This window comes from Vulpes lagopus, chromosome 1 (genome assembly GCF_018345385.1).
Source record: "Vulpes lagopus strain Blue_001 chromosome 1, ASM1834538v1, whole genome shotgun sequence".
Taxonomy (NCBI): domain Eukaryota; kingdom Metazoa; phylum Chordata; class Mammalia; order Carnivora; family Canidae; genus Vulpes; species Vulpes lagopus.
In genome coordinates this window covers 51,464,472-51,479,058 of record NC_054824.1, presented here as the reverse complement: position 1 = coordinate 51,479,058, position 14,587 = coordinate 51,464,472, and the positions used below count along the sequence as shown (strand labels likewise).

The following is a 14,587-nucleotide window of genomic DNA, read 5'->3' as shown; positions in this document are numbered from 1 at the left end:
GGTTCTGCATATCTGAGGCAAGGTCAGCCAATCTTTGCTGTGGTTCACTTATTTGTCTGTAAGCAGTTGCTGGGTTGGCTGGTAGCTCATTAGCTGAGATGTCTTGTATCCTCCAGTGGACTAGCCTGGGTGCATTCACATCAGGGTGATATTCCGTATTCAGCAAGCTGGCAAACTCTAAGGCACTCCTGGCTTCCAAGTCATTGCTTCTTGGATCATGTTTGCTAATGTCCCAGTGGCCGGACCAAGTCATAAGGCAGTTGAGATGGAGTGGTGAGGAAAAGGACTTTACTTTTTTTTTAGGAAAAGAGTATTTGGGGCATTTTTATGATCCACTGCATGACATTTATTACTATGTTTTTCAAGATTGGAAGGATTTTGGTTTATATTTACGGGACAAATGAGACAGCTAATAAAAAAGAAAAAGGATGGATACATAGCACGTGGGGGATAACTGATGAAATAAAATTCCCAAGAATGCAAGAGCTACTGTGATTCAGAGTATATAGGGAAAATTTACCTTATAAAATATGAAAATTCAGGCAGCCCGGGTAGCTCAGCAGTTTCAGGATGTGACCCTGGAGACCAGGGATTGAGTCCCACATCGGGCTCCCTGCTAGGAGCCTGCTTCTCCCTCTGCCTGTGTCTCTGCCTCTCTTTTTCTCAATGTCTCTCATGAATAAATAAATAAAATATTTAAAAATAAATAAATAAAAATAAAAGATGAAAAGTCATTATTTTTCCTTAGAAGGGAGGAAAAGGAACAAGAATAGATCTAGAAAATAATAGATTTTCCTGGTAATCTCCACTTTTCCTTGGAGAAAGTGAAACTAGGTCACCTATTGAGTACAATGAAGGAAGTGGTAAGAGCAGGGTTCATGGAGAGTGTTAACTTTTTCGAAGAGCTGTTATTCAGAGCAGAATAGGAAGCTGAGGCCAAAACAAATGAAAAAACAACAAAAACCAACCAGCAAAAAGCTGAGAGGTATGAGCCCAGCTGAGACATTAACTTTATGATGACATCAATCTATAGTGCCTTCCCAGACCACATGTGAGTTAGAGAAAGATGGCCACTGTTTCTCTGCACCCACAAGTACAATAATTTCAGATCCACTCTCACCTAGTGCCTATATACAGGACACGTTCCCAGTGTCAAAAGGACTATACCTTTTGGATTATACTAGCTAATCAAGAGGACTGTATTATTTTTTGTTTCTTTTTCTCTCCATTCCCATTCTTTTTAAAATTTCAGTATAATTAATGTGCAGTGTTATATTAATTTTTGGGTGATCAATATAGTAATTTTATAATTCTATACATTACTCAGAGCTCATATGATAAGTATACTCTAATCCCCTTCACCTATTTCACCCATCTCCTCACCTACCTCCCCTCTGGTAATCATTATACCCTCTAGATCCATCCATATTGTTGCACATGGCAAGATTTCATTCTTTTTATGGCTGAGTGCTATTTTGTGTGTGTGTGCATATGTATCTATGTATTACCTCTTTATCCATCTATCAGTGGACATTTGGGCTGCTTCCATAATTCAGCTATTATAAATAATGCTGCAATAAACATAGGAGTGTACTTATCTTTTCCATTTAGTGTCTTCATTTTCTCTGGGTAAATACCCACTAACGAAATTACAAGATCATATGACAATTTATTTTTAATTTTTTTGAGGAACCTCCATACTGTTTTCCACAGTGACTGTACCACTTTGCATTCCCACCAGCACTGCACAAGGGTTCCCTTTTCTCCACATCCTCTCCAGCATTTGTTTCTTGTGATTTTGATTGTAGCCATTCTGATAGGTACAAGGTACTATCTCATGGTTTTGATTTGCACTCCTCTGATAATGAGTGATGTTGAGTATTTTTTCATGTGGCTGTTGGCCATCTGGATGTCTTCTTCAAAGAAATGTCTGTGTATGTCTTCTGCCCATTTTTAATTGTATTATTATTATTATTATTATTATTATTATTATTATTTTGGTGTTGAGTTGTACAAGTTCTTTATATATTTTGGATCTTAACCCCCTATCAGATATGTCAATTTCAAGTATCTTCTCCTATCCCACAAGTTGTCTTTCAGTTTTGTTGATCATTTCTTTTGCTGTATAGAAGTTTTTTATTTTGATGTTGACCCAATAGTTCATTTTTGCGTTTGTTTCCCTTGATTCAGGAGATATTTCTAGAAAAAAGTTGCTATGACTAGTATCAGAGAAATGATTGCCTGCTCTCTCATAGGAATTTTATGGTTTCAGGTCTCACATTTAGATCAGTAATACACTTTGAGTTACTTTTTGTAGGTATGAGAAAATGTCCAGTTTCCTTCTTTTTGCTTGTAGCTGTCCTGTTTCACAGACACTGTTTATTGAAAAGATTGTCTTTCTCCTATTGCATATCCTTGCCTCCTTTGTTGAAGAGTAATTGACCATATAATCATGAGTTTATTTCTGGGCTCTCTAATCCTGTTCCATTGATCCATGTGTCCATTTTGTGTGTGTGTGTGTGTGTGTGTGTGTGTGCTAGCACCACACTATTTTTTATTACTATAGCTTTGTAATATATCTTGACATCTGATACTTACAGTTTTCTTTTCTTTTCCAATATTGCTTTGGCTGTTCAGCGTCTTTTGTGGTTCCACAAAAATTTGAAGATTATTCTCTCTAGTTCTGTGAAAAATGCCCTTGATATTTTGATAAAGATCGCACTAAGTCTATAGATTTCTTTGGGTTATACAGACATTTTAACAATATTTCTTCTTCCAATTCATAAGCATAGAATGTCTTTCCATTTCTTTGGGTAGTCTCAATTTCTTGCATCAGTTTTTTACAGTTTTTAACATGAAATATTTTCACCTCTTTGATTAAGTTTATTTCTAGATATTTTGTTATTTTTTATTACAATTTTAAATGAAGCTGTTTTCTTGATTTCTCTTTCCACTTCTTCATTATTATTGTATAGAAATGCAACTTATTTATGTATATTGACTTTGTATCCTGCAACCTTGCTGAATTCATTTATTAGGTTTAGTAGTTTTTTTTTTTTTTTTTTGCTGGAGTTGTTAGGGTTTTCTATATGGAGTAACATGTGATCTGCATGTAGTGAAAGTTTTACTTCTTCCTTACCAATTTGGATGCCTTTTTCTTTCTTTTTGTTGTCTGATTGCTAGGACTTCTAGTACTATGTTAATTAAAAGTACTATCAGTGGACATCTTTTTCTTGTTCCTGATATTAGGGGAAAAGTTATCAGTTTCACCATCACATATGATGTTGACTGTGGGTTTTTCATATATGGCCTTTCTGATGTTGAGGTATATTCTCTCTAAACCTACTTTGTTGGGAATTTTAATCATGAATGGATGGAGATGTACTTTGTCAGATGCTTTTCTGCGTCTATTGAAATGATAATACAGTTTTTATCCTTTCCTTGTTGATGTGATATATCATGTTGATTGACTTGTGAATATTGAGTCACTCTTGCATCTCAGGAATAAATTCCACTTGATAATAGTGAATGATTTATTAAAATGTATTGGTGAATTTTGCTTGCTAATATTTTGTTGAGGATTCTTATATCCATGTTCATCAGAGATATTGGCCTATAGTTCTCTTTTCTATCAGTGTCTTTATCTGAATTTGGAAGCTTTCTTTCTATATATATATGGAAATATATATACTTATATATATGTATATATATAATATATATTATAAATATATACTTACTTTATGGTTGTTTTTGTATGTAAAAACAAATATATATTGAAATATATATATATTTGTGGGGTTTTTTTTTGTTTTTTCTTTTACTAGTTTGAGAAAAATAGAATTTTTTTTTAAGTAAGCTCCATGTCCAACATGGACATGAACTGACATCCCTGAGATCAAGAGTCACACACTCTAGGACTGAGTCAGCCAGATGTCCTGAGAAGAATAGGTATTACCTATTCTAAAGTTTGGTAAAATTCACCTGTGAAGCCATCTGATCCTACAGTTTTGGTTGTGGGAATTTTTAAGTTACTGATTCAATTTCATTGCCAGTAATTGGTCTGTTCAAACTTTCTATTTCTTCCTAATTTTGTTTTGGGATTTTATACACTTCTAAGAATTTTATCCATTCCTTGCAGGTTGTCCAATTTGTTGGCAGATAATTTCTCATACTATTTTTAAAAATTGTTTGTGTTTCTGTGGTGTTTGTTATTTCTTCTCTTTCACTTGTGATTTTGTGCTCTCACTTTTTTTATGTGTCCAGCTAAAGGCTTATCAATTTTGTTTATATTTTAAAAGAACCACTCTTGATTTCATTGATCTATTCTATTTCATTTATTAGTTTCTATTTCATTGATTTCTGCTCTAATCTTTATTATCTCTTTCCTTCTACTGCTTTTAGGTTTTGTTCTTATTTTTCTAACTCTTTTATGTGTAAGGTTAGGTTGTTTATTTGAGATTTTTCTTGCTTTTTGAGGTCAACTTATATTGCTATAAGCTTCCCTCTTAGAACAGCTTTTGCTGCAGCCCACCTATTTTGAATAATTGCAGTCTCATTTTCAGTTTTTTCCATTATTTTTTTTTAATTTTCTCTTTGATTTCTCGGTTGACCCTTTCATTATTTAGTAACAGGTTATTTAATCTCCATGTATTTATCGTCTTTCCAGACTTTTTCTTTTGGTTGATTTCTCATATCATAGTGCTATGGTCAGAAAAGATGCATGATATGTCTTAGATCTTTTTCAATTTGGGGGGACTGGTTTCGTGCCATTAACAATCTGCTCTGGATTATGTTCCATGTGCACTGTTTTAGAATGGAGTGTTTTGAATTTATCTGTTAGATCCATCTGGTCCAATGTATCATATGAAGCCACTGTTTTTTGTTTTTCTGTTTGAATGATCTGTTCATTGATGAACATGGGATGTCAAAGTCCCCTACTATTACTGTACTACTACTATTTATTTCCTTTATGTTTGCAATTAGCTGCTTTATGTATTTGGGTACTCCCATGTTGGATGCATAAATATTTACAATTGTGTCTTCTTTGTTCCTTTTATGGCTATATAGTGTCCTTCTTTTAATCTTGTTACAGCCTTTGTTTTAATGTTTATTTTGTCTAATATAAATATTGCTACTCCAGCTTTCTTCATTTCCATTTGCATGATAAATACTTTTCCATCTCTTTGCTTTCAATCTCCATATATCTTTAGGTATGAAATGAGTCTCTTGTAGGAAGCAGATTGATGGGTCTTGCTTTTTAACCCATTCCATCATATGTCTTTTGGTTAGAGTGTTAAGTCCATTTACATTCAAAATAATTATTGATAGATGTGTACTCATTGCTATTTGTTACTTATTTTATGGTTTTGGTTTTTTTTGTTTGTTTGTTTGTATTTCTTCTCTGTTCCTTTCTTCCCTGGCTCTCTTCTCTCGTTGTTTGTTGGTTTTCTTTAGTGATATACATGGATTCCTCTCTATCGATTTTTTGCATATCTATTACCAGTTTTTGATTTGTGGTTTCCATTAGGATTCTATATAACATTTTATACATAAGCAGTCTATATTAATTAGACAGTAGCTTAAGTTTGCACCCATTCTAAAAGCACTAAATATTTGCTCCTCATCTCCCCTTTCCCATTTTAGGTATATGGCATCATACTTTACATTCTTTTATTCTGTGAATCCCTTGACTGGTTTTTATAAATAAATTTCATTTTACTGCTTTTGTGCTCCCAACTTTTCTTACTCCTGTTTATAGTCTTTTCTTTCCACCCAGAGTCCTCTCAATCATTTCTTCTAAATCTGGTTTAGTCATGATGAATTCCTTAACTTTTGTTTGTCCGGGAAACTTTTTTTCTATCTATTCTGAATGATAGCCTTGCTGGATTGGGTATTCTTGATTGTAGTTTTTTTTTTTTTTCTTTCTTTCAGTCAGTACTTGGAATATATCATGCTACTGTCTTCTGGCTTGAAAGGTTTCTGCTGAAAAATCAGCTGATAGTCTTAGGGGTTTCCTTCATATTTAGCTGTTTTCTCTTGCTCCTTTTAAATTTCTCTCTTTATCAGTACTTTTTGCCATTTTAATTACTATATGTCTTGGTTTAGATCTCCTTGGGTTGACTTTTTGGTGGGTTCTCTGTGTCTCCTGGATCTGGATTTTTGTTTCCTTCCCCAGATTCAAAAAGTTTTAAGCTATTATTTCTTCAAGTTAATTTTCTTCCCCTTTTCCCTCCCTTCTCCTTCTGGGATCCCTATAATGTGAATGTAATTATGCTTGATGGTATTGCTGAGTTCCCTTAATCTATTTTCATTTATTATTATTTTTGTCTTTTGTTCAGCTTGATTGCTTTCCATTACTCTTTCCTCCAGGTTGCTGATCTACTCTTCTGCTTCTTCTTGTCTACTCTTTATTCCCTCTAGTGTATTTTTAATTGCAATATTGAGTTCTTCATCTCTGATTGGTTATTGTTTATGTTTTCTGTAATCTTTGTTGAGGGTCTCACTGAGATCTTCCACTCTCTTCAAGTTCAGTGAATATTTTCATGACCATTATTTTAAATTCTCTGTCAGGCATTTTATTTTCTCTGTTTTGTTTAGCTCTCTTGCTGTGATTTTGTCCTATTCTTTCATTTGGGATATATTCCTCTGTCTCCTTGTTTTGTCTCTCTGTGTTGTGTTGTGTTGTTGCTGGGTCAGTCTGGGGCTGCTTTGAGCTTGATTTGAGTCAGACTAGGCATATGTCAGAGCTATAGTGCCACTGAACAGTAGAGTGCTATCCTTGTGTTGTCCCCTGGGAAGGTTTTGTTGGTGGGTGAGGCCTGCAGTCAGAAAAGATATCTGCTCCCAGCCCACTGCTGTAGCCACAGTTTAACTGGTCTGTATGATTTTTCTTCTCCTCTCCCTGGGGCAGAAGACAGTTTGAAGTGGTGCTGGCCCATTTCAGGGCTGCTTGCATACTGTAACACTTGTGCTCTGGCTTTGGATGGACTCCTGCCAAGGGCATGTTGGATGGGGTGAGCCTGCAGAAGAGCCTGAGGGTAGGGCATGCTGTTAGGAAGCTAGGTGGATAGTGTTGGTGCTATGATGGTTCCACAGATGTCCATATATGGAGACTCAGGGTGAGGGTGAGGGGTATCGTATCCACCAGCTCTTTTGTTCTTGGAGATATCACCTAAAGATCCCTTCCCCTCCAGCACACTCTCTGAGATTAATAAATAAATCTCTCTCCCATATACCTCAGGCATTTTTCAAAATCCTGGTTTTATTCTGTGTCTCAGTAGGGTGATTTGTTATGCTGTCTCTAAAGGGTGGGAACTCAGTTTCCTATTGCTCTCCAACTCTTCCAGAGCTGAGCCTGCTGATTTTTAATGTTCTAGGTGTTAAGCTCCACTGATTATAAGAACTCCTGAAGTTAGATTCCTCTGATTTTCAAAGCCAGATGTTATGGGAATTTGTCTTCCCAGTGCAAGTCCTCTAGGCCTGGGACACCTGGTATGGGGTCTGCTCCTCTCCTCTTTTAGCACCTGGGGTGTCCCTCCCTCCTAAGGACAGTTCCTTGGGTCATTTTAGTTCCTTGTGTCTCCACCCTTTCTACCCTTTTTGGTGTGACCACTTCTACACATTTAGCTATGAAGAGTCTGTTCTGCTCATCTTTGGGTCTTTTTCTGGGTTATTTACACATTTGTGGGTATTATCTAGATGTATCCATCGAATGAAGTGAGCCTAGGAGCCTCCTACTCCACCATCTTTCCAGGAAGTCCTGTTACTACTTTTTTTTTTAATCAGCTTTTAGTAGACTGGGTCTCAGAGCATAATGGCAGTTGGTGAGGTTGATTTAAGAATGAAGATTTGTCAAGTGGATTGGAAAAAGATCAAGATTGCTAGAATGTTGACAATACTGACAAGAAGGTTGAGAGTAAACAAAGCCCCACAGAGGGGCTCTGTCATGAATGAAAGATCTTTAGTTCACATTATACATGGAGCAAGTGTTGATGACATCTTAAGCATAGCTGTATTTTGATTAGATTTTTAAAAGTCACTCAATTGATAGGTTAGATGGGGTGCAAGTAGAGGTAAGAATACCAGAAACATTATTTAAATTGTTCATCTTTGGAAGGCTGAGAATATATCTGTCTAGGGACATTGCAAGTGTTCATCAGTGAGAAGACCCATAAATAGGTAAGTTTAGGAGGCCAAAATGTCATAATATAATGATTGCATTCGAAGACAAAAAGGAATCTAGAGTTTCTGCTTTGCATGGCTGTACAGATTCAGGAGGAAGAGCTCAACTATATGGATCAATATCTTGTGCTGTCCTAATCTTGGTAACTCTTCAGATAGCAGGTCAATCACTTTGGCTTTTATTCAGGTGCCTTAGAATCTAATACTAATTAGGAAAAATTGAATATACACAAGAACAGTTAATTTTAGGTTGATTAAATTACAAGGCATCTCCATAACAGAGATTGGTTGTTAGAATAATTGATGGCTTCTATTCTCTAGGACCTAAGTGTGGATTTAGTATTGAGATTGTCTACTTGATGACAGCAGAACACTGCAAGCATCCTCTCTTACTGAGATTATTATGAATGTATTCCAGAGTTCAGGATAGTCTTTCTAGGAGAAGAGAGTTTTGAAAATAGCTTTGGAGGAGGTGTATGGTAAGGGGACTCAAGGAATCAGAAAAAGACTGAGGATTGGAGAACACAGCCAGGAGTAGCTCTAAAGAGGTATTGAAAGCAAAGAAGTCAACAAAGATCATGTTAGAAATAAATGACGGAGGAACAGAGAATGACCTTGAGGAATAGGAATTAGAACATCATTAACAAACCTAGAGAACAGAACAAGAGGTTATTAATGGAAGAAGATGAAGGGGAAGTAGATTGCAATAGAGTAGTTTATTATCACTGATAAGGGATTTATAGCGTAGAGGTGCATGAAGGAAGTAGTTTATTATCACTGGTAAGGGATTTATAGTGTAGAGGTGCATGAAGGATCTATTCTGAGCTAACTGAGCATTTGACAGGTATCCATTCTTTTTTTCTGCACAAAGTTATTCATGTCTGTACCTCATTTCAACTTTTTTTTAACCTATTGAGGGAAGTTAGGAAAATGAATCTTTTTAAAAAATATTTTATTTATTTATTCATGAGAGACACACACACAGAGAGGCAGAGACATAGGCAAAGGCAGAAGCAGGCTCCATGCAGGGAGCCCAATGTGGGACTCGATCCCAGGACCCCAGGATCACCCCCTGAGCTGAGGGCAGATAGATACCTAATCACTGAGCCACTCAGGCATCCTGAAAATGAATCTTTTTCAAATGCAAAAAAAGCATTCTTTGCTCCTGGGAATTTTTTGAAAGTATGGTGCCACATTTTGTTATTAGTGTAAATTAGGATAGCAAACAGATGTATTTGCAAATTGGAAACAAATACATTGCAAATACATGTTAATATATGGAATAGGAAAATATAATAGAAATATATGTAGGTTAATACAAACATAATAAACTTTATTAAACTTTTCAGTCTTTCTTTTAGAAGTTTTTCAATAATTAACAATTCAAAAGTACAATAAATTGATATACTTATATTAGATAAAATATGATTCAGTGCAGTAGAATGTTTGGTAATTAGAAGCCATAGTCTTGAAAAGTTGGAGGGCACACTTTTTTCCTCTGAGTGAGACTATCAAAATTTAGCCCTTTGATTTTAACATGATAATTTCATGGATAATCTGAATGAATTAATTTATTGTGTTAAATGAAGTTATCTGGAAATATGACTGAAGAGGTAATGGAATTTTTGTTGCTATTATCATTAATTTACAAAATTCTTCACCAAAAGCTACAATGTAATATGCAAAGACATCCTACACAGCCTTGAAATTGCTTCATTCCTTTTGTGAGACAAGACCAGTCATTGGAAACAATGACCTTTCATTCATGTCTAATTACATGAGTCAGTTACATGAACACTGGCTAAGCAGAATTGTTTCTAAGTAAAACTTATGTGAGGGAATTGTTAAGCTTTCTTTCCCAGATGATTGAATTCTGCTTGATTTTCAATAATGCATGATTTTTGGATATTCTGGGTAATGCCAGTGTATTCAAATATTAATTGTGTAGCAAGAATTCTGTGTTGCAAATATATATATTCATTTACACATAAAAAGAAAACTATTTTGGTTTGTTTACTTGAAACTTAGAAGCTTAGGGTGAATTGTTTGCATTTATCAGTTTTAGATGTTTTCAGAACTCAAAAATCTATGAAAATCTTATTTATTTATTTATTTATTTATTTGTTTATTTATTTATTGAAAAATCTTTGCAATAAGTCTGATGGGCACCATCTTACAAAGCAAAATCAAGAAATATCATTTACTGAGTTTGTAAACCAAGCTTTTGCTAAGTTTGTTAGTCACACTTTTTCCTACTATGTAAGGCCTTATCACTATTAAGATAGTAACATAATATCACTTAATAAATATTAATATTTGAGTAACTGATACTCCCTAAATTGTCTTATGAGTCAATAGAATCGAATCAATACTTTTACAGGGAGACCTGTGTTTAAAGATTTGTTTTTTGAATCATTTTTAATTTTAGTATTTGTCTTAAAGTATTGGATGATTTTTAAAGTAGCACAAGAATACATACAACCAGATATCTTTTCTTTCTTTCTTCTTTCTTTCTTTCTTTCTTTCTTTCTTTCTTTCTTCCAATTTGTTTAGAGATTGGTGGGTTGCATTGTTTCAGGCAGACTACATTTGTAAAGCACTCTGTCTTTTTTTTTTTTTTATGAAAGCATACCTACCTTTCCCAGCATAATCCAAATCGTTCATTCCGGCAAATAACTGGGGAACATTTTTTCATAAGTTAAAATTTGCTCTGTATTTCAAACTAACTCTCTTAATTTCTCATTGTTGATGTCAATCATGTTGGTGTTGGGTGCTGCATCTTTTGAATTCTGGTCATTTTTTGTAGTTGCATAATATGTAGGAGTACTTTAAATTTTTAGAATTTTAAATACTTGAAGTGTGTTAGATTTTTTAAGGATTATAGTCATATTATTGTAGCTATTATATTATTATACTATTATATTTTTACAATGGAAGAAAATCTATTTCATTTTCCAATGTGAATTTTGAAACTTATATTGGTAATTTAAATCTTTTCAAGTCACACAATTCCAAATTAAAATAACTGCTTTAGATGTTGTCAGTGAATTACTTTCCAAATGGAAACATGGATATGCAATTCTATATCGATGTTCTTCCAGGGAATAAATGAGGCATAAAATATAAGACTTCACAGTTTTTTATATTTCATTTCAAATTTAAAGCAATGCCTCATTAGTGCAACAGAATTTCCTCCATTTTTATGGAGGCTTAGGTACCTGTTTTGTATAAACTAATAGAAGGACTGTTTGCATAAACACACAAACAACAAGAATATTTTGATAGTTTCACAAATAATGTCCTATTACAATCTGTCTATTTCTTTTTCCTCTAGTTAACTTCTTCTCCCACTACCTCTGAGCATCTTACCTGTAAACCACCTGCTTTCTCCTTTGTTTCTCCAACTAATCAGAAAACGCCACCTGACCCAGTTAACCTCGACGGAGCCTCTGTGCTAGAGGAGTTCCACACTAGGAGGCTGGATGTCAGTGGGGCCTTGGTGGAAGAAACAACTACGTATTTCCAAACTTCTGCTCACTCCTCACCCTTTATTGCATCGAAGGGCACCTCCTCGACGTCACAGTTTCCTCATTCCACTCAGTTATCAGGTTCTAATTTATCCAGTCCAAGAGCAGCAGATCAGAAACATGGACGGGCATCTGAAGTTCTGAAGAAGACATCAGCTTTCACCTCGCATGTCCTTAGCCCCAGAGAAAGCCCGAGAACCACTTCTGCTTCACCATCCTCCAGTGCTTCTCTGAAGTCTAATTCGGGCTCATACATACCAGTCCGTATTGTCACACATTCACTCTCTCCAAGTCCCAAACCATTTACCACCTCTTTCCATGGCTCTTCTTCCACCATCTGTAGCCGAGTGTCATCTAGTGGAAATCTCTCGAAGTCAGGGGTGAAATCCCCAGTGCCCTCCCGGCTTTCCCTGCTCACGGCCATCCTCAAGTCAAACCCTTCTCACCAAAGACCGTTTTCTCCTGCGTCCTGTCCCACTTTCTCTCTCAACTCCTTGGCTTCCTCCACACTCACACTGGATCAAAAAGTAAAACAAACCTCACCCACACCTAAGAAATCTCTCTCTAGCTGCTCCCTGAGAGCAGAGTCTCCAGAGCAACAGGCTTCTGAACTTAGCCAGCAATCCTTTCACTTACCCCTTTTGGCCAAATCTGCTCCCGTTTCTCAGGCATGTTCCCTTTCTCCCACAAAACATGACAGTAGTAGTCTTGCTTCTTTGAATGTAGAGAAAACATCACCCACTTCTTTAAAAAGTAACCCAACACTCTCTCTGCTACAGACTGATACATCAAGTTCTATGGGTCTTCCTCCTGTTCCTCCAACTGTTCCCTCTCTTTCTTTGAAGGGCAAACAGGATGCTGACCTCAGGGGTCCAGAAAAGCCCAGGAATATTCACATACATTCTACATCAGCCTCCTCTGCATTATCTTCTCTATCTCCTCCCACTAACCAAAGGGCCATGCTCTCCTCTCCAGAGAAATGTTTCTATCCTTCTCCAGCTCTTTCAAACCTGATAAACAGATCCAAGAGAACAGCCTCACAGCTAGCTGGCCAGGGGCAGAATCCTTTAACTGCTCCTTCACCCCCTGTCTCCAGTGCTAGCTCTGCTTCTCTTTCCAAATTGGGGTCTTCCCCTCTCCCTCATGCTAATCTGCCCGTTCAGCCGCTCCAACTCAGTCCCTCAACACTGTACCCAAATTGTAGCAGTGGTACCTTACCTTCAAGACTTGGAAAATCTGAAAGCTCCATATCAAACCACAGGTCATCTGTTTCAACCCCATCACCTCCCATCTCTCTAACAAGAACCAAGGAGCTGATTTCACCTTGTGCATTGCCCATGTCAACAGGCCCTGAAAATAAGAAACCCAAGGTATTTTTTTTTTTTTGCACGTTGCATGGTGCATGCTTATTTTGAAATGCGGGAGAATCTTTTTTTCCAGGGGAAAGGTAATTATGATATTCATGCTCTTCCTACTGGAGCTGTAGAAAGTATAATTGGGGCTAGGATTTGGTATATATAAATGTGGAGGTGAATTATAATCTATTTTAAAATGTGCATGTTTTGGTAAAACTCTGATATTTCAATTCCTCCTATTATGGTATCTTCTTATATCCATGTCTCCATGGGCATATCTTTTTTAGGTATAATATGAGTTATTGATTGCAAAGATGGGATTTAAGGTAGCTAGTTCATACTTGAGAATATGATACATTTCTGATTGTTTAATTACATGGATCCAATTGTCCATAGAAATATTCTATACTGATATAATAGTAGACAGGATCAGTGTAAACTGGAATATGACCCTAGATCTAGGTCCACATTCTTACCAAGGCAAATTGAAAACCTTCTATTTCCTTTCTATTTCATTTATTATAAATTTTCCCTTTTTATCAGGTTGATTTCTTTGTTGTTCCTCATGTTCCTCAAATCCATACCAATATGGATTTAGCTATATACATAGAGGATAAAAGGGAATATAATTTTTTTAATATACGAATATTATATTTGATTTATTTTGAACACTAAATACTTAGGAATTATGAAAAAACAGAAAGGATGAGTAGGCTGAGTATGAGGAAATTGAATTAAGAGAGGAGAAATACTGGCTTCTAAGTGCTCTGAAGCAGCCAATTCAGCAAGAGTGTAACACTGGGATTGATTGATTGATCATTTTTATTTATTTTATTTTTTCTTTTTATTACTGAAGTATAATCAACATACAATGTTACATTAGCTTCAGCTGTACAACAAATTGATTTAACAATTTTCTACATTGCTCAGTGGTCACTGTGATAAGTATAGTTACCATACAATATTATTAAAATAAAGAGATCCAAGAGAACAGCCCCACAGCAGCATTATTTTCTATACTGTATTTTCATGTCTGTGGCTTACATATTTTATAACTAGAAGTTTGTACTTCACCTCTCCTCTGACAACCACTAGTTTCTTCTCTGTATTTAAGAATCTTTTTTTTTTTTTTTTTTGCTTTGTTTTGAGATTCCACATGTAGGTGAAACATTATGGTACCATGCACTGTTGGTGGGAATATAAATTATCACAACCACTGTTGAAAGTAGTATGGAGGTTCCTCAAAAAATTAAAAATAGAAATACCATATAATTCAATAATTCAACTACTAGATATTTACCCAATGGAGGGAAAAAGCTACTTTGGAAAGATATATGCACCCTATGTTTATTGCAGCATTATTTATGGTAACAAAGATATGAAAGCAACCTAAGTGTCTATCAACAGATTAATGTATAAAGAAGATGTAATACCACATACACACACACACACACACACAGAGGAATATTATGTAGCCACACAAAGGATGAGATCTTGCCATTTGCAACAACATGGATAGATTTA

The 14,587-nt window shown here is 35.6% G+C and overlaps 1 protein-coding gene across 7 annotated transcripts in view; it reads left to right on the top strand.

Annotated features, from left to right (window-relative positions):
* The window catches only part of LOC121490761 (muscular LMNA interacting protein), a 254,409-nt gene that overhangs the window by 124,546 nt on the left and 115,276 nt on the right, over positions 1-14,587 (top strand). For 6 of the 7 annotated variants that reach the window (XM_041754765.1, XM_041754750.1, XM_041754757.1 and 3 more), the window contains one exon: positions 11,516-13,078. The exons of the other annotated variant lie outside the window; for it this stretch is intronic. In XM_041754765.1, coding sequence (XP_041610699.1) covers positions 11,516-13,078 — 1,563 coding nt within the window. The remainder of the gene's footprint in view (positions 1-11,515; positions 13,079-14,587) is intronic. 7 annotated transcript variants of the gene reach the window in all.